Source organism: Tachypleus tridentatus, chromosome 8, assembly GCF_004210375.1.
Source record: "Tachypleus tridentatus isolate NWPU-2018 chromosome 8, ASM421037v1, whole genome shotgun sequence".
NCBI classification, from domain to species: Eukaryota; Metazoa; Arthropoda; class Merostomata; order Xiphosura; family Limulidae; genus Tachypleus; species Tachypleus tridentatus.
The window spans coordinates 73,581,247-73,602,423 of record NC_134832.1 but is presented as its reverse complement, the minus strand read 5'-3'; the positions used below and the strand labels follow the sequence as shown (position 1 = coordinate 73,602,423).

Below are 21,177 nucleotides of genomic sequence, written 5' to 3'. Positions count from 1 at the left end.
CGATAAAAATCATTGAACGTTTTTAACATATAGAAAATAAACTGAATACAATAATAAGATATTATTACCGTATAATATCTTATACGGTAATAATATCTTACTTATCCTTACTGACAAACCGAGACACTGTGATTTTAAGTTGTTTAGATTCGATCATATGAGAAATAAGATTAATCACACCCATTCCTTTAAAATATGTCAACATTTTCAATGCACAGGAGTTATTGTTAAAACTAAACATCTTAGCCTAACGTACTCATTATGTAGACCAGTGAAAAAACTTTATTCGTATCACTGTTTAATATCATATACCTACTTAAAGGTGAAAAACAATCCATGACTCAAAAAGTTGCTGATAGAGTACAGAAAACAACTAATGTGTGTGTATATATGTATATATATATAGAAACAAGTCTAGAAAACTAGTTTCTACACTTTTAGGTGTTTTATTTACTCCTATATATTTTTCACGTAGCTAAGATGAAGATATTCTAAAGTTTTATGTGTCTTTATAATTCCTCCAATCATACAATTTGTAAATTTTAGTAATAATACCGAAATATGGTTGTGAAAAAAAACATTCCTTTGTTTTTTAGCTTGTTTGGTTTCACCCTTTTAGTGACACGTTTGTGAAAATGCTTTAATCTGCTACGAACGTTTATATATATATATTTATATAATTCTTAAGTTTATCACGTATAACTTATAGTTTGTTTTTTTTTCTTTTGACAATAAGAGCTCCTTTAATCTTATTCTAGAAAATACATTCAGTGCTAAGCTTCGACTTATATGATGATAGGCATAAAACTGTAGTGTATGTAGAAAATTTAAGCAAAATTTATGCAGTTTGTTCCTGTATGAAATTTTGCACAAAGATATCCACAATAGCCCATAATTTTACAGCAATACACAAAAGGTAAAACAACTAATTAACACTACCCAGTGCCATCTTTTTCATTTCTCTAACTGGATACTTAAATTTGATCATCACTCTTAAGAGCTTAGAGCTCTATATTTTTTTAAATTTTGGCAGTAATAAGGTGCAAATTGCGGGTTCTCAGATCCATAGTTTGTCACGTTAAACAAGGACTACACTCAGCTCGATATGATAAAAAACTAACATTTTTATATTTAATTTATTACTAAATCTGAAAATATAAACAATCTAACAATTATAAAACCGAACCAAATCCTTTTAAATTTCACAAGAAAGGGATAATACTAAAATAATAATGCCCTGAATGACATTTTAGTCTCTGTATGTATTTCTACCACCAGGGGGAACCGTTCTCCCTTTGTCGTACTCAGATTCAAGGGTTATTATTGACCATCTTCTCTTAATGGGAGAAAATATTTATAGGATCATGGAAAAGTTTAACTACATGTATCTGATTACTGTTTGTTTTCTAACTAGCAAGAGCATTGAATTTAGAAGTCAGTTTCCTTTATTATAACTAGCTAGAGTAGCCGTCATCTGGACGGAAATTATGTAAATTCATGATTAATGAAAGGTTGTCTCTTACATGTAACTGTAAAGAACGTAAAAACGTCCATACAAAGTCCAAAGTGCAAAACGTGAAACCGCAGATTTACATGTATTTCCTCACGGACCAAACAAACTTTGATGCCCAATTTGGTAATAATCCATCAACAGAGGGCGAAGTAGCGGTAAAAAAACAACAACTAAAAAAACCCATAAAATCCGCAAAATGCAAAGCTGAAAATGTTTATGCATCTCTCCACAGACTCAGTGAATCTCCTTACCCCATTTGGTGATGGTCCATCTAAAAAAAGTGAGGTAATGGTAAAAAATGTAAAAACTCCCCATAAAATTCTTAAAACGCAGAACTGAAAATTTGTATGTATCCCTCCACGGACCCAGTGAACCTCCATACCAATTTTGGTGAAGATTTATCTAAGCCCCGCGATGTAATTACATAGACATAAAATAAACAGTAATGTTATATTTATACAGACAGCACCAGTACATCAGATTCGCGTGTAACATATTCATTACGTCATATTTGCACCCTGCGATTCAAGAAAAATAAAGTTCTCCGTAACGTGAAACGAAGGCAAAACGGAAAATCGTGACCTCTATCGCAAATATGCATGCACACAGGATAAAACTTTCGCGAAGTTGTAGGTTGCCTATCGTGTAATAAAAAAACTTTTTCCAGTATCATATAAGCAAGAATTCCATTATAGTATGATTTGCTTGGAAGGAAAATAATATAAAAACATAATTTTGTTTGAAATTTTCACCAAATTACAATCACACATCCTGTGTTTCTTGTACTCTTTCCTGCCCTTTTTATGGAAAACTTTGTTTATATTTGTTTCCCTATTTAGTATCTGGGTGTTTTATGTGGTTATGTTGAGTAATAAAAATTGTTCCAGCAAATATAGATCCTTTAGGCTTACATCAATGGTGGGAAAATATTTGTAAATTGTATTAAAAATGCTTTGCAAAGTCATTTAATAAAGTTTAAAATTTTATTGGATAGTGAACATAGTTTCACTAAAAAATCTTGCCTTACAAATCTTTTAAGATTCTTTAAGGAAGTTTCTGCTTGTATAGATGAGGGTAAGGGTGTATCTGGATTTTTCCAAAAGGATTTGACAAAGTGCCACATAAAAAGCTTGCAAAGAAACTTATCTCTATATGTGTGGGGAATAAGTAAATTATATGGATAGAAGAGTGGCTTGATGAAAGAGAGCAAAGGGTTATTACAAATGGAGTTCAGTCAAACAAGATTAATGTTGTAAGTTGGGTGCCTCAGGGCTCAGTCTTAGGACCATTGCTCTTTTTGTTTTACGTTAATGAGATAGATAACAAAAAATGGTCAATAAGTTACTTAAATTTGCTAATTACACCAATTTATTGGCTTTGTTGGCTGTAAAAAGAATGTTACTGACTTACAAAAAGATTTAGATCATGTGTTTTAATAATGATGAATGTAAGATGTTCCATGTGGGTTTTAATAATTTGAATTGTAAACATAATTTGGAAGGAAATAACCTTAATAGTGTCATGAAAGAAAAGGATCTTGGTATAATGGTTGATCAATTTCTGAAGCCATCTAAGCAATGAGCTGTTGCTTAAGGCGGGACAAATCGAATTTTAGGTTGTATCTAAAAACATATTGAACAAAAGTCTAGAGGTTATAACTCCATTGATCTGTCACTGGTTAAGTCAAATTTAGGGGATCTGTTGATGTGTTTAAGATTGTAAAGGGATTTCATACTATTGCAACATCTTTATTTCATATTTAACAGCGAGAATAATAGGACTAGGAGACTTAAATATAACTTTTGGCAGGTTGGAGTCATCTTCAGCTGAGAAAGTCTCAATTTAATGAGAGGGTGGTTGGTCTTTAGAATGAAATCTCTTCGGATGTTGTAGAGATGGTAAATTTTAGTGAGTTTGAAAAAAGGTTAATAAATATATGGATGATAATGGCTGGCTTTTAAAAAAAAAAAATTATTTAATGTAGTTTAGAGGATGGAACAGCCGAGATAGACAAATAGCTAAAATGTTGTCCCAAAATCTTATGGTGTTGTTTTGTGTAGGTCATATTGCAAAATATTTATTGTGAAAAAAATAACTAATTATTGAAAAGAAATATGTCCAGGTTATTTTATTATCATCATGTTACCATAAATAATTTATCACTAAATTTTTAACTTAAAAGTCAAATATTAAATTTTAATTATTCTATGATATTATCGTTTTTAATGATGGTGTAGTTACATGGTAAGGAAACATAATTAACTAATAAACTAATGATTTAAACTGACTGTATTAGTGATACCGATGTTGATCAAATTTGTGCTGGCCCAACTTTGTGGAACTCTGTCGTCATTGTCCTCAGTCACGGCAGTCTAGAAACGCACCCTCTGATGACATCTTCTGGAAATACGACACCATGTCGGTGTAAGAACTTGCATTCTGGTGACAGTTTGTTGAACTATGATGTTATCATATTTGGTGACATACCATCCTCTCTTGTCTGACACACGTGTAGCGTTATCTAACGGTATGTTATACAAGAGCTGGGATAACTAGTTAAGCGTGTTATTTTTGTTTTGCGGGTGTGATTTCGTTTACTCATCAATAAAAGTTAACACAGAATTTTGTAAAATACATATTATACAAAAAAACTTAATAATTTAAATTTTTCTGACATTCAATGTTTTACAATATTAATTTTGATAACGTCACGTATACCAACACATAGATAATACGAATAATAATAAAAATGATAATAGAAATCCCAGTTCAAATCTTCAATAAATGGCGGGTCAAAGATAACCAACGATCATCCATAGTTTGTCCAGTAAACCTCTAAAGGTTTGTCACCTGCATAAAACAAACAAGCCTACTCACTTAAATACTTGTTGAAGAATCCGCAAGCGATTGCGGCCCTATGTTCCTAGATGGAATCCAATTGGTGATAACTAACTAACTAACTATAAAACAAACAACCTATTGAGCAAAATGAATGTTGTAGTGATTTTTCATTGTTACAGAGTTTTCTCTACCCAACTAAAAGTCATCCAAGAATATCTAACCTTTCTTGTTTGCCTATGTAAGTGAGGTTAGACACTAATACAAAATAGCCTGAAAAATATTATCCATAAACAGTAACAAAAGCTTGAAAATATAGATCGCGTTAACCGATTAAAATATCTCTTGCATCAAATTATCTTATTATCGTTAATGATTCAACAGTTACGGATGGTGAAACTGATGTTTTGTCCCAGTACTCTTTATCATTTTCTATATATAAGGATTTACCAAACTGATAATTCATGAATCTAACAAATGAATCATGATGGTCATATTGAATTTTATGCAAGTGCTTTTGGTATAAAAAATAACAACAACACATTGAATCTTTTTCTCTTTTTTGCCACAACCTGAATTGTCCTTAAATGGTGGTCCAAGAATTGGTGGTGGGTTTTATTCAATAAATAAAATCTGTGTTTGTGTGTGGATTTAATCTTAACAAGGAGCTATCTGCGATAGGTCCACAATAGCTATTATACAAATTTTATTTTTTTAGCTGAAAAACTAAAACTAATAAAGAGATATTTAAAGATGTTAAGATAAAATATTTTCAAATACGATGCAAAACATTTAATCTGTATGTGATTTGAAAACCAATTAATGATTCAGGTAACTTTTACTCAAGTTTGAAATAAAAGAAAATGCTGATTGGTACAAGATTAAATAGCGTCTAAACTAGTTTTGTCTTGATATCTCGTTTGGTTTTGAGTTTTGCGCAAAGCTACACGAGGGCTGTCTGCGCTAACCGTCCCTAATTTAGCAGACTAAAGGGAAGACAGCTAGTAATTACCACCCACCGCCAACTCTTGGGTTACTTTTCTACCAATGAATAGTGGGATTGACCGTCACATTATAACGCCCCCACGGATGAAAGGGCGAGCATGTTTGGTATGACGGGGATTCGAACCCGCGACCCTCAGATTACGAGTCAAGTGCCTTAACCACCTGGCCATGCCGGGCCCTGTGTGTTCGTATGTAATGAATAAAGAACGCTCCTTCTATTTTTTTTTTTTTTAAATTGTGTTCAGTCTCTTAACTTATTTCTCGTGAATCAGGTACTCAAAAAACTAAGAATTAGTTCGGGATAAATATCTTCGTTGGATATCGTGTTAGTCAAGAGCTGGCATGGCCTAATAGTTAAAGCGCTCGACTCACATTCTGATAGTCGTAGGCTCAAATTCAATCATAAAGCATCCTTGCACTTTTAGTCATAAGGGCGTTATAAAATTCTAGTCAATGCCAATAAACGTTGGTGAATTATAATTCAAGAATTGAGGTAGATAACGTTTCATGGTGCCTTTCTTCTAATCTATCACTTTTAAATTAGCACAAATAGCTTTTAAATAGTTGAGAAAAATTCAACAAATGGATAAAGCATTTAATGTGAAGAACGCATCAAAGCAGAACACTAATTATGGGAAAAACTACAAGAAGACAGGCCTAAATTTTCGTTTTCCCATGTTTATTTGTTTTTGAATTTCGCACAAAGCTACTCGAGGGCTATCTGCGCTAGCCATCCCTAATTTAGTAGTGTAAGACTAAAGGGAAGGCGGCTAGTCATCACCACCCACTGCCAACTCTTGAGCTACTCCTTTTACCAACGAATAGTGGGATTGACTGCACATTATAACGCCACCACGGCTGAAAGGGAGAGCATGTTTGGTGGGACGGGGATTCGAACCCGCGACTTTCGGATTACGAGTCGCGTGCTTTAACCACCTGGCCATGCCCGGCCGCACAGTTAAGGTTAGTAAGTGTTTGGAACTAAACACAATGCTACACAATGGGTTATCTGTGCTCCGCTCATCACGGGTATCGAAACCCGATATTTAGCAATGTGAGTCCGTAAACATACTGCTGTGCCATGGGGGTTAAAACATTTAATGTTTGATATCAGCGGTGAGTACAGCACAGATACACCTTGTGTAGCTTTGTATGTTTACTGTTTATCAACAAACAACCAAACAGACAGATCATTTTATAAACATTAAGTTCATCGGTGAGAGACCCCGCGAGAACAGTGGTAAGTCTATTGATTTACAACGCTAAAATCAGAGGTTCGCTATAAGAAAACACTAGAAATTGACACTGGATATTGTTGTTGCCCAAAATGTACAGCTCATTAATTAGCATTTATAGAGAACAGTTTTGTTTTTTTCCCTTGCTAGCATTCGAGTTCTCACAAATCATTTGCAATGTGATAGAGGGCACTAAATTATTCCAGTTATGGCTTAAGAAATGGTATGTCACGAGTGATACAGAGTATTTAACAGAAGAAAAATGGCACAAGGTTTTAGCAGTGTTTTGCAGTTAACAGATCTCAATGACTTTATTAATCCTTCACAGGTATTATTTTAATAACGTTCCAGTAATATGTAACATATCATACAATTAACAATTTTCGTTAGTGTCATATAACTTGCACTCGCAAAAGTAAACTAAAGCCTAAAGGTCTTGATACACGTGTTTCTATTTACAGTTTTTATGTTGTAACTTAATATAATTTAAGCATAGAAATGTAACACTTGTGAGTTAATTGTAGTAATTTGTAGTAAGATGGAGTACAATACTATACACTACAGTGAGGGACAAAGTTCCAGCTCATGATTTCTTACAACTAAACAGTATTACCAGTAGGAGTACTACTATGAAACTTTCAGACAGAAAAAATAAAATTAATAATCCACAACGTTTTGTCATTTATATTTTATGTTTTAAATACAAATTTAAGTTGTTCAATACTAGTAATAGTATTTTAATTTTAAAATATAATTTTTAACACAGTCAGGGTAATTTTAATAACCTTTGTGTGGATGCTTTAGTTTGTAATGATAGTTACAGTATATTATGTAAACTAATTTGCAACTATTTAAATTGTTTAGCATATGATAATTTAAAATTATGAATAACATTTAATTATTGTGTATTATCTAGGGTTAAAACTATTAAGTAAAAGGAATACTTTGTTAATTATGGAATAATACAAGATAAGGGATGTGGACAAGTTTCAAAACAAGGATGTGAATTCTTAAGTTTGTGGATTTTAAAACAGTGTTTGATATCCTGCATTATTTTTATTAGGATAATGACTGTTTCTGATGCAAATATTTCACACTTTTTGAAATAAAATATGCCATTTCAACTGAATCATTAAATGTAAACTTTATAATGACAAGAAACCCACTTGAATTAAAAATGTATTCTAAAGATGGCTGGTATGGGTATTAAAACAAAATTGTTTCAAACCATCTTTGTTGACCTAAAGATGATCTAATAAGGTCAAAACATTGTTCTGTATTTTATTTTAATTAAAGTTTTATTAAGATAAAATATTTTCAATATAAAAGTAAACTTTAATTGGAAATTTTTATATTGAAAATATTTTATCTTATGAAACTAATTTTAAGTTTTCCTTCCCTTTTTATTTTATATAAAACTTTAATCAAAAATTGAATTTAAGTGATAATACTTCTCATATCATTTGAACAGTAAAGAACCATTTGTTCCTGCAAAGCTATGTTTGAACATCCACCGTTGGAAAAATAAAATTGAAATTTACCCTTTTCCTTTATTGTTTTAAGAAGCTTATATTACTGCAGTTGACAATTTATTTCATAAAACAACCACTCTTTTAGAAAAATAAAAGTGTGATTGGAGTCTACCTTCTTTTTTCCAATTACTTATGTCTACTTGTTCTGTAGTCCTCAAAATACTTTACAGAGAAAGCACAGGCCTGTATGCAATCAAATATCAAGTAATAACAATAATTTTTTATATTTATTAGCATTGTTAGAATGAATAACTAACCACTGTAAATCATATTTCACAATACTAAGAAAACTAAACAAATTGCATGGAATGGGTTAAACCCAAGAAAGTATTATTTGATGTGCATTACTACATGAAAAATGAACTATTGTAGACAGTAACGTTTTGATTACTTTTACAGTTAAAACTGCAATTTGCAAAGAAAATGTTACATATTACATCTAGAACACCTTGTTATATTCCAGTTTATATCTCATTACACTTAAGTACTGACAAGACAAATATCTGGGATTCACTGAATAAGTGAAATTAAAATCTGCTATTTTGTAATAAAAGCAAATTTAATTTTTTATGATATGCTTGATTTTTAGTGTAATAAATTGAAATATCTACTTAAAAGTTTTGACAAGTTTCTCATCATCCTATTTTACTATGTTACATACATTTGGGAACTAACTTCTGCTGTAAGTTCTTGAAAGCCAGAAGAACAGTATATTCAATAGAATACCAGAAATAAGGAGGAAAAAAAATCTTACAGTAATTGACAACTTTTTCCTAGTCCTGTTAATATCAGTAATTAGTAGAATAAAACTGAAACTATAAATATGATTATATGTCACAAGTTAAGTATTAAGAGCTTCACTGTAGTTATCTAAATAAATTGAAGTAATTTTGTGTTTTCAAAATTGTAGATAGTGTTCTAATATTTGCTTATGCAAGCAAATGTTTTGAATACTTTATTTTGGATAGCAAACAAAAGAATTTATGAGCCAAACTGATTACATTATTATTGACTTTTCATAATTCATCTTTTCAGTTTGTAAATATTAGAGAATTTTCAAAACTTTTCTGGTGAAATTAAGTATTTTAATTTGAAATGTAATTATATTATTTCTCAACCAACCATGTCCCATCTAATTTAGAGGACTGCATTATACGCTACCAATATTTTTTGTACCTGTTCTCAAAACTGTTCCATTTCTTCAGTGTTGTGCTTGCATATTTATAAACCTCTAGTAAATCCACTGAATTATGAAAGTTCTAGTTATGTTACTCTTAGTCTTGCATTTGTTTTCTCAAAATCATTTTGGACTCTGGTGGTAATCTCACAGTTTTTTCCAATAAGGAAGTTTCACATCACTCCTAAGTATTGCCATCTTGAGGCAGTGACTTATTAAGCAGTTTATGTCAGCTGCAAGGTGGGGAAAACTTGGTTTTTGCAATTAATTTAATCTGTTGTCAAAACTTGAAGTTTTATTATACACAGCTTTATAAAATTCATGAGAATACATTTGAATTTTATGAAGTTGTTTTTTATTTACCAGTAGTTATCAGTAATGTATAATTATGGGGTACGGAAATGAAACAAGTTTAAATTTTTGTCAGCTTTCAGAAAGTGTAAAAGTAATATATACTTGTATTTATAGAGAATGTTCTCTTTTATATGTAAAACATTCTGTGTTTTAGTTTTAAGTATTTTCTACAATAGTTTAAACATACATTTAGATAAAAATAATTGTTTTTATTCAAAAATAGCTTAAATGAAGGAGAATCTTAGCATTTTGAATACATTAAAACCTTCTAGTTTTCAGGAGCCAGACTGTTACACCACTCTCACTTCCCATCATAGACACGGCATCACTTATGGAATCATCCTATGACCTTATATGTGTTTGCACTGATAATTAAAATTTTTCAAAGTACTTAAACATATCTTACCTTCCCATAGGAATGTATCAAGCCAGTGAAAATTGAGAAAAAGCCAGGGAAGACGTCAGCTATTAAAATCGGTGAAGATGGAAATTATATGCAAATTTCTGAGGTGAGTTTGTTTTTCATCAGTTATAAGAAAATGACAAAAGTAGGAACACTGATAATGTTTCTAGATAATTGATAATATTCTTAATTTTACTGTAGTTTTTATTATAAATTAGCACTGTTGTGTAAGAACATGATTATTTGAATTTACTTGGGTCATTGAGCTTTTACTTTAGATAAAATAATTGCAAAAAATGTAAACCATAGCATAAAACAAAGTTATAATGTTTGAGATTTTATTAGTTTCGAAAATTTCGAAGTATATTCATAAATTTGTTATAGTTGGTTAGTTATAGTTACATACTTCAACAAGAGCAGTCAGAAATATTACATACTCTTGCCCTGCCACTTCTTTTCAGGGTTGTATACATTTATTTTGGATAATTTCAAATTTCAATACAGTCTTACCTCTTCTCACACACAAAGCTATCTTAATCTTCTTTTTGCCCTCTAAGTAACACTGCAGAATTTTCACACTCAATGCACCTGTGTAAGTGCCCCACCAATTTTGCACCACTGTTGAACATTTACATAGCATGTGACTACTTTCCACCATTATTGAACATTTACATAGCATGTGGCCATTTTCCACCATTATTGAACATTTACATAGCATGTAGCCATTTTCCACCATTATTGCACCACCTGTATTGGTGCAGCTATCTCCCTCTGCTGTTCCTGCTTAATCCTCACTTTATTGATTGGTACAGCATCGTTCAGACACATTCTTTTTTGTTTGTGCTTCTTTGCTATTTAAGTTTCATTTTTTCAACAATTTTATTTTACTGTGTATGGATTCAATTGTTTTAACAATTTTTTTTTTCCCATTTGAATCTTGTTACTGAACTATAAGAGAGTAGTATGGATACACAATTTTTAATGTATCAATAACAATAATTCCTGTTATAATTGACATTGCTACTAGTACAACTACCCTGATTCTAGGGTAGTTGTTTGTTTTTTTGTAAGGTTTTGTTTTTGAATTTCTTGCAAAGCTACACAAGGGCTATCTGTGCTAGCCATCCATAATTTAGTAGTGCAAGACTAGAGGGAAGGTAGCTAGTCATCACCACTGACCACCAACTCTTGGGCTACTCTTTTACCAATGAATAGCGAAACTGACCATCACATTATAGTGCCTCCATGGCTAAAAGGACGATGTTTGATGTGACAGGGATTCAAACCCACAACCCTCAGATTACTTACCTTGAGGCTTGAAAGTTGCTGTCCACCACTTCATCTCAGACGTATGCTGCTGCACTTCATTCCACTACTACAGTGGGAGTGCAGACGAATCTCTGTGTGCCTCCAAAAGAATCATTCTCAAACTAAATGAAAAGTCTTTTGACCTTCGTGATTACAAAAGCTGATGAATTAATGTCAACACCCATCTCAGTTCCTAACATACATTCCAGCAAACCCCAAAATTCACTTCCTTTGATTCTGGGTACGAGCATTTCCTTGGGTACATCTTTTTCTCCCACCCAAAAATACAAAACAATGTTTCGTTCACATCCTCAGTTGCTGGAATCCTCTTCCAGCAACAATGACTTGCCCAATCGACCCAGGGTAGGATCCATGGAGGTCAACAGACCTCCCTTGAATAAAGACAATAAAGAAAAGAGATGTGATTGTAAACAGAAGGGCTCTCCAACCACCTACACATAAATAAAAATGGCCACCATGATACAATGAAACTGGCTAGGTTTACATTCTAACCTGGATGACATCAAAGCACTGATTGCTTGCTCCCATCCTGTATGTCGTCCTTACAGGAAATGTTTCTGAAATCTGCTGATACAGTCACCTTTCAGCAGTTTTCGTTGTACAGAAATGACAGACTGTGTGATGGACAAGTGCATGGAAGGGTGGGACTGTTGGTTGATCAGCATGTGGTCACCATCTTTTCCACTTGACACACCCTTGGAGGCTGTAGCCATTTGAGATTCCTTGGGTTTTATGATTAATCAGACCTTGATGCTCTCATTGCACAGTTGCCATCTCCCTTTTTAATCCTGGGGACTTTAATGGATATCATCCTCTCTGGGGAAGTGCTGATGTTGAGTGTATGCTCTCTGATCACTACCTTTTTCTCTTCAATACTGGTTCTTCTACTTATTTTCATACACCTAGTTAGTCCTTTGGTGCTATTGATCTCTCAATTTGCTCCCCTCTACTAGCTCCCACGTTTCATGGAGGGTTGACAATAATCCACGAGGCAGTGATCATTTTCCTATAATTTTGAGACTGGCTGTGGTTGATGCCGCCCGATCCGCATATCCCAATGGAAGCTAGATCAAGCAAACTGGCCCTCTTTTACTATTCTTGCAGAATTTGATTCTTCCATTGTCTGTAAACCATCAATAAACAACTGTGTGGCAGCAGTAACTGACTATTATACAAGGAGCTGCTCAATGTATTCCTAAAACTTCGACACATTTTCCATGATATCCTCGTCTGTGGTGGAATTCTGCCTGCCACATGGCACGGGAGGCTTAAAACAAGCCTGACATATTTTTCGTAGGTATCCCATCTCTAGAACCACATCTCTTTCCAGCAGGCCAATGCACATGCTCGGTGGGTAAGACGTCAAAGCCAAAAGGACTCTTGGATTAAGTTCACAACCATCATATCTTCTATCACCAGTTCCAAAGTCATATGAGACAAGATTCGAAAGGTCAGTGGGCAATATAATTCTGTCCCCCCTCTCGATCGTATTTTCTGATTGCCAGGAAGTAGCTGATACCCAGAGCATCATTGATACTCCAGGTGAAAGCTTTTGCCATGTATCTAATACTTCATCCTCCACCTTATTAGCCATCAAGACTCGGCTGACCAATCACCTCTTTCTTTTTGAGCTGATTGTCTCCATGACTATAATTATCCCTTTACACTGGTGGAACTCAGACTGGCCCTTCATCGGTCTGGCAGTACATCAGTTGGACCTGATGATGTGCACTATGAAATGCTGTGTCATCTATCTATTGCTATTCTTCTAATTATTTCTAACTGGATCTGGCAGGAGAATGTTTTTCCTGATGCCTTGTGCCGGGCTATTGGCTTATCTGGGGCTGTGTTTTCCTTCCTTGGTGGGTGATGCGTTTTCAGAACAGAATATCTGCCATTGCTCCTTTTGGCTTTTATATCCAGGTGCAGTCTGATGAATTGGGTCTGTCCTTGGGATAACACTGCTGTATCCTCTGGTCAGCTCATCCCACCATGGCTTATTACATTCCCCAAATGTGATTTATATTTATGTCTTCTGAGAAAAGCAGATACTCCTGATTGGAAATATTGTCTGTTATTTGCTTAACATCTTTCAAACCATTCTTCCATTCCTATTTATACTGATGGTTCAAAATTAGATGACTGTGTGGGCTCTATCATTGTTTGTTGTGGTTCGGTGGTTGTGCGCAGAATCCCCTCTACAGTTTCTGTGTTCACTGCTGAACTGGATGACATAGAAGCTAAGCAGTACCCAAATTGCACTGTTTATATTGGCTTGCTTAGTTCTCTACTGGCCTTAGAAGTGCTTCATGTTAGTTTTCACTACTATTCAAAACAAGCTGGCCCATATCTCTTTAACATCTACTTCTATCCAGGTTTTCTAGATACCAGGCCACATTGGTATTCACTGGAATGGTCTCGCCAACACCGCAGCTAAATCTGTCTGCTCTGGCACCGTCACTGCTGTTCTTGTGCCATACATAAACTATGGTCCTGTATTCAAGGCTTGGCTCCATGCCAGTTAGCAGTTGACTTGGAGTGAGCAATGTGAAAACAAGCTTTTTCAAATAAAACCCTCTATTGGACTTTGGCTATCTTGATTCCATAAGGGTCAGAAAGAGGAGGTTGTCCTAACTAAACTATACATTGGTCATTTGTCATTTTTTTTATCTAAGACTAATGCACCAAATTGTTGTCTGTGTACACTCAGGTCACAATAAGCCATATTTTACTGTCTTGCCATTGTTAAAACTCAACGACAGCAGCATTTTGAACGTATTTTGTCCAAAGGTTGATCCATAACATAAGACAGTGTTATTGGCAATGGTGACACTGTCCACCTTAGAAATGTTTTTAGTTTTTTAAAGGCCATTACTCTTTTTAATGCTATTTAAGTTTTTTAAATTTATACATTAGACCTATTTAATGTGATTCTCTTTTAAGAATCAAAGTACATCTAGTTTAATTTGAAATTAGAAAATGGCCATAATGTCATATAACTCAACCAGAACTGGAAAGGCCAATTTCAGGTGACTAACACTGCTGTTTGAACTACCCATTAGTCATCCTGGTGAGTTATAATAATTAAAATTTTGCTTCAAGTCTTTTAAAACTTGTATTACTTTACTTTCTAAAAACACCCATAATGTCAAATAACTCGAAACCAGGTCTGGAAAGGCCAATTTCAGGTGACTAATGCTAATTTTTGAACTTGCCTGTTAGTTATCCTGGCAAGTTATGATAATTACAATTATGCTTCAGGAAATCCTTTACAACTTTTATTACTGTAGTTTTTCTCTTACCACTGTAGACTAGATGTAAAAATTGTATTTAATGCTATTTACATTTTTAATTGAAAAATTAAACTTTGTTTTGTTTGACTTCAGTTTTCTTTTATGAATTTTAATAATTTTACTTCAATTTTAACCTTTTCCCAGATGTTTGGTGCAGATAACCTATTTGCTTTGTGCCATAAAACACCAAACCAACCAACCCTTGGATGCTTATTCCCCAGTGGACAGTTATTGGTTGGAACAGGACCAGTGTATGTGAGGTCCTCCTTGTGATGTTGGATTTGGGATTAAACTGCCTTGTTTATATGATGGTGTGTAATAGAGGCCCCCTTTGCATTAATTTTAGTTGCTAGAGGTTCTTTTCCTACCCCTGTGGTTGAGTTTGGGTATTTTTGGCTGCCTTATATTACCAGTAACAGGATGTATGTACATTGTTCCTATGATTGAGTGCATGTTCCATATCCTTTATGAAATTCTGAATGCTCTAATACCAGTTAAATAGTACTCTGTTCTAGCAGTTGGGTGGAGGTAATGCTGAGTTTGATTTGTTGTACTTTACTTCTTGCTTGTATGGTGGTTTTGGGTGTTTATCTTGTTTCAGCCACATGTTTACTTTCTCTTCATAATTTTGGTAGCTTGACATATGACACTCTGTTTACTTACAGTTGTGGTTCATATATATATATATGACATGGTCCATATATCCTAATCACAATATTACACTAGCCCCTCCATCTTTGCAGTGTGGGATTCTAGCTTTGTGAGAGCAAAGGTAAGACCAAATCACAAGCTAACATTTTCTTACACTAAAAATGTATTTCCATTAGGTACTTACTCCCTCTCACATCCTTCCTCCCCACTGCCAGTGTTATTCACTGAGATCCTGCCAGTTCTAGAAAGTGAGGATTGAGCAGGAAAAGTAGAGGGTGCTTGCTACACCAACATAGGTTGTGCAATATTATTGTTATTGGTGGAGAGTAGTCACATGCTGTGTACATGGTCAGTAGCAGTGCAAAATTGGTGGGGTATATAGAACACAGAATGGTGCACTGAGCATGAAAATTTTGTTAGTAGTGCTTAGAGAGCAGAAAGAAGATTAAGCCAGTTTTGTGTGACTGGAAGTAAGTACCTGCTAGAAATGCATTTTCAGTGCAAGAAGATTCTTCACAGCTCCAAGATGATCAACAAATCAGATCAGTTATTGTAGTGTGAAGAAGAGTCTCAACCTTAATGTGCCCATGAAATATAGTGCAAATCACATCACACCTTACAGTTATTAACCCAAAACTGTGAAAATGCCCTGTCTACCCATTATAAAAAAAAAAAATATCAAAGTGGTCCAAATTTGGAGAGGACTGTTTTATACTGACTACCCATCTTGTGTAAAATTTTTATGTAATTTAGTTTATTAGATTTCGAGATATGCACAAAGAAACACACAGGAATTAGGGTAACAAATACACTATCATTATATTACTGTACTTGCAGATGATAACTTCTCAATAATTATCAGTTTTCCACTTTTTTTTTTAAGCATGCTACTAGCCATTCACAAGAATGTTCAAATCTAATTACAAAAAAAAAGTGAAATCATATTGAATTGGAATCTCAAAATGAATTTCTCTAGGATATGTCACATATCTTTTTTTAACTGGATGATAAAGAAGAAGTCAAGGAAAGTTGCTTTGAATAGTACAAACACTTTAATACCACTAGAGGCTTTTGAGAATCAACCTATTAGTCTGTATTTATATTCTGTTTAGTCATTAGGTTTAATTTGAAGAAACTTTTCTATCACTTTAAAATAATTTAGATTATGTAGTAGTTTGAGGTGCAGTATATGAAGTGCAGTGCTAATGTATTTGTTACAGTACTGAAATATGCATTGGTTATTTTGTATTCATTCATCTCCAAGGACAAAAATTTCAGGTTGTGACAAATTATAGTTTATTAATCTTGGGTTAAGACTGGTGAATTTGAAACTTTAAATTAATTATAGTCATTTCCATATTTCTGAACCTTTTTCTTTAAGTAGTATGGTGTGTTTGGCAGTCTGTAAGAATTGTTCATTTTTATAATTATGTGAAAATTTCTTTTGTAATATTATCAATACAGGGAGGTACAGAAGTTAAACTGAAAAAAGCCAAGATCACACTGAATGACTGCCTTGCTTGTAGTGGATGTATTACTTCAGCAGAGAGTGTATTGATAACCCAACAAAGTCAGGAAGAATTGAACAAAGTATTGAAAGAAAACAGAATACTAAAGGAGGTGCAGTTTCCAAGCTTGCATATTTTCTATATTGTATATTATTAATTATGTTTGGGTACATGTGGAAATACACTGTATATGTTTCTGTTTTATGTATGGTAATGGTACTATGAAAATACTACATGGTTGTGTGTTTAGATGTTGATGAAGAGACTCTTACAGCAGAGGGCAAGATTGTATAAAACTAAAAACTATCTTTAGAACAGTGTAGGTTGTTGCTGGCAATAATTACTGCATGTGTGTAATTGATCTGTGTTAGTGTCAATAACAAACACAGTTTCTTTGTTACTGATTGTGTGAAAAACATTTAAAGACTAGTAAGAGAATCATTAATAAACTGCGGAGAAAAAAGGTTTACATTTCTAAATTACATTCCAGTGAATGATCATTTGTTTCAAATCTCATTAATTTTTTTTTTTTAGAATTGATGTAATATCTATGGACAGCACCAAGGAAATAAATTAATAAATTTAATATGCAAGTTGACTTGAAAATGTTTGTAGAAATGTTTGAAACAATTGTAAATTAGTGTAAAATCCAGCAAATTTAAGCTTTGCATAACTACTGATCTATTCATTCAAAGAGAATTTTTGCATAGAACTCTTCCATATAATGTATTGTTTCAAATTATACAGTAACTATAACATCAAAAACCATAAACTGTTTAAAAAACATTTACAATGAAATTGTGAAAATCAGGATTAACAATCTAAAATGTAAATTGTGCAATATATTATTTTTAGTTTGCAAATGTTGCATGTAATCAATTGTCTTTGAGTTGTACATTCATTTTTGAATCCACACTATATAAGTAAAGAATTGACTTAAGTGTGGTAGAATATGTTTTATGGTAAAATGCCACAGTGATAGGAATGTTGAGGTTGTGAATATTATGTTTGATATAGTTTTTGCACTTATGTATGTGTCTGAATATAAAAAATATATAAACAACTGTGTTAATTTTAGAACATTCTTACCTTTGAATGATATTTTTAAACCATTTCAGATGACTGAGTAAAAAATTGTAAATGCAGAACTAAAAATAAAATTACAGTACAGATTTCAATGTGGGAAGTGTGAAAAAGACTTTACTGAGAGGTTGTGCAAAAGTAGAAATCTGCACTATATAAGAAGTACTTTCTATCAGATTTAACTTCTATTCACAATCCTCACATGAAATTAAAATAAGAACTACAAAGAAAACAAAACACTGATTGCTCAAACTCACAACACTCCATCACTAAAACTAACATTCAGTGTCTGCAGTCAGTTGTGGGGAGGTACATTGATTTCAACTAAACAAAATCAAGAAAATGAAATTTAAAGATACAAAATTAAAATAGGTTACCACTAACTACTAGAGGTGGTAGTAGAACTTATCTCCTGAAGTAGACATTCCACTCCCATCTTTCATCATATATCAGTATAAGAAATGTAACAAAATGTGAGATATCTAGATCACTAATTACTATATTATTAAGAAAAGTGAATAATGAAATTACCATTAGACATTTAAAACCTAGCAATATGTATTTCACCTCCTAAATATTGATACATTATAATAGGCTCTAATTCCAATGAATTATCTTTAATATTCACGTATATTATCTAATACACTTGTACTACTTAATAGCGCTATCTTTCACATGTGGTGAGTGACAAAACAGGTACAGTGTAAATAAAATAATGTATATTAATGCTCTGGATGAGGGTTGATCAACAACCCTCATGTCATAACCTTTTAAAAGAGTTAAATTTAAAATTTAGTTAAATTACTTTATTGTCAATAAACTTGGCATTAACATGTAGTCTGTATTTCAAGTTTTATGTTATCTAAGTTTTAATTTCTTAATTTAAAAAGGAAGTATTTAAATAAATCTTTTCCTTGTATTGCATGACACTTCACTCTGAAGTGTCTAGTTTAGATGTTATTTCCATCCCTATATTAGCTTTTGAGTTGTGATACAAATACATTTATTGTAAATCTTTCTAATCATGGTTTTCGTATATATGACCATTCTTGTTCCCATGATTTAATGATTCAGTTGTTAAAACATGATTCCATAGGAGCTGCTTAACTTGTAGCAACACCTCCACAAACAAAACAGTTATTATCTAATAATAGGGGATTTGCACTGTGACACTGAATATGTTGTATACTTGGTTAGTTGTAAGAATGCAAAATTAGATAAGTAGTTGAAATTTAAAAATCTTTAAACAGCAGAAACAGTTTTTCAATCAGTAGTATGTTTGTCATATCACAAATGCCCTGTAGAGCCCTGGTACTGCACAAAAGATCTTGTAGCCATTGAATATAGCAAACATAGCATGATTGGCATATTATTGCACTATTCTTTACTTCTACCAAGAAGTTCTGAGCAATAAAAAAGAACATGTTAAATTGCTCTATATCAACATTTAGGATAACATTTGAAGATTTTGTGAGTGTAACTATCAGAATTCATACATTGTGAAAATTTATATAGATTATGTATTAAACTTGTGGACAAAGTTATTTACTATTTGAATCTGTAGGCTTAATGATTGAGTTAAATATGAAGCTAAGATTTTTATTTTCATATTTATTCTTCTGAACTTATTACAGGTTGGTTTTATAGTCAGTACAAACAGGACTGAAACACGAGAAAGTTTACGATTAGACTTCCTAGAAATTTATGAAGATAGTCTTATTTCTAATCTTACAAGGGTTATCAGTTAATAAACATGCCTTTAATCAATCAAATACAAATACAGATGTTATTAACTTTGAGCAATGTCAACTCGCTGTTACTTGCTATTTATTATCAGCTACACCTAAAACAACAACATTTAATGAATGTAAAGATAAAGCTTAGGCTATAGTTCAATTGATTTTATTGTTGAAAGATTTTCTTTTGTTGGTTGAGTTCTTTTAGATTATTTGGTGATACTAAGACATAAGTGTAGGTTAAGTATTTGTAAGATTAACATACAAATAAACTTGTACAATTTCATGGCTAATTATTTGAGTAACTGGATACGTGATAACTAATAATGATCTGAATACTTCACTAACTTCTCTGCTTAGTCATTTACTTTGATGTACCAATGTCTAGATCTTAGTCAAATTTACTGGATCTGAACATTGTGTACCCTCTAGCTAACATCTAAGTTAAAACATATAGCTTAAAGCAGTGTAGAACTAAATTGTAACTTTAGATTAGAGATACTTTTATACTTCAGTTATACCTAACACTTGTAAAATTAAACATTCACCTTATAACTGCTATTTGCCATAGAATATGTGATTATATATGTAAAAACAGCTGGTATGGGTAGAGAAAGCACTATGTAGAGGAGCAAACAACATTTGACCTCCTTCAGTCATCGTCAGGTTCAAAGAGAAAGAAAGAGGTAACTGACCGATAGCTGACCACATGCTTTCTCTACCTGTACCAGCCATTTTTGCATATATAATTTTCTGTACAAGTGGGTTTTCTCATCATCATGGAGAATCTGTGATAATGTATTGACAGTAATTGTTGATAATTTGTAAAGTTTAGCTGGCAAAGGTCCTAACTTTCAAAAATGTCCTAAAATTTATTGGAATTATAAAATGAAGTAATTAGTAGGTCATTCAGTATACTTGTACATAAATGATATGAAAAAGAGAACCTATAAAAATCTAATATTATTTGAACCAAAATTCAAGCCGTATTAGATACGCTATAATACTTGCATAAAAGAAGTTTACAGTGAATATGTTATGAATAATAAAGAAATCACTTACTATATAGATTCTTTACTCAGACAATTCTTTATCACCCCTGCTCATAAAGTTTCTAAAATTTTTGTTTTAATGTCTAAAAAAAATCTTGCAAAATTATGTAGAGAAATAGGGTTTAACATAAATAAAATCTAAAATCTCTAGATAAAAAGATGTATAAAGACATTAAAACCAATAAAGAATTTTAAATAAATGCGAAATAGTTTTATTAGGCTTTAGTATGGATTCAATAAAACCTTATAGTACCTAATATTGTTACAAGCTCCTAAATTACATAAAACACCACATGAACACTGACTTATTGTTGATGCTAAAAAAGAATGACCAAGGACTTATCAGTTCTTATAGGTAGAATTCTGAGATACATTAAAGAGCATTTAAAGAAATGCTGTAATATCTTAAAAGAAATAACCAACATAAATCTTTTTATCACTGAATTTAAAGAAAAGTCCTAGCATGAC

General features: G+C 32.6%; 1 protein-coding gene across 1 annotated transcript in view; it reads left to right on the top strand.

The window, feature by feature from the left end:
* Positions 1 to 6,764: 6,764 nt before the first annotated feature.
* The window catches only part of LOC143222674 (cytosolic Fe-S cluster assembly factor narfl), a 39,529-nt gene continuing 25,116 nt past the window's right edge, over positions 6,765 to 21,177 (top strand). Inside the window, exons 1-3 of the mRNA XM_076449496.1 lie at positions 6,765 to 6,919; positions 10,071 to 10,163; positions 16,795 to 16,952. Coding sequence (XP_076305611.1) covers positions 6,854 to 6,919; positions 10,071 to 10,163; positions 16,795 to 16,952 — 317 coding nt within the window. The 5' untranslated portion in view covers positions 6,765 to 6,853. The remainder of the gene's footprint in view (positions 6,920 to 10,070; positions 10,164 to 16,794; positions 16,953 to 21,177) is intronic.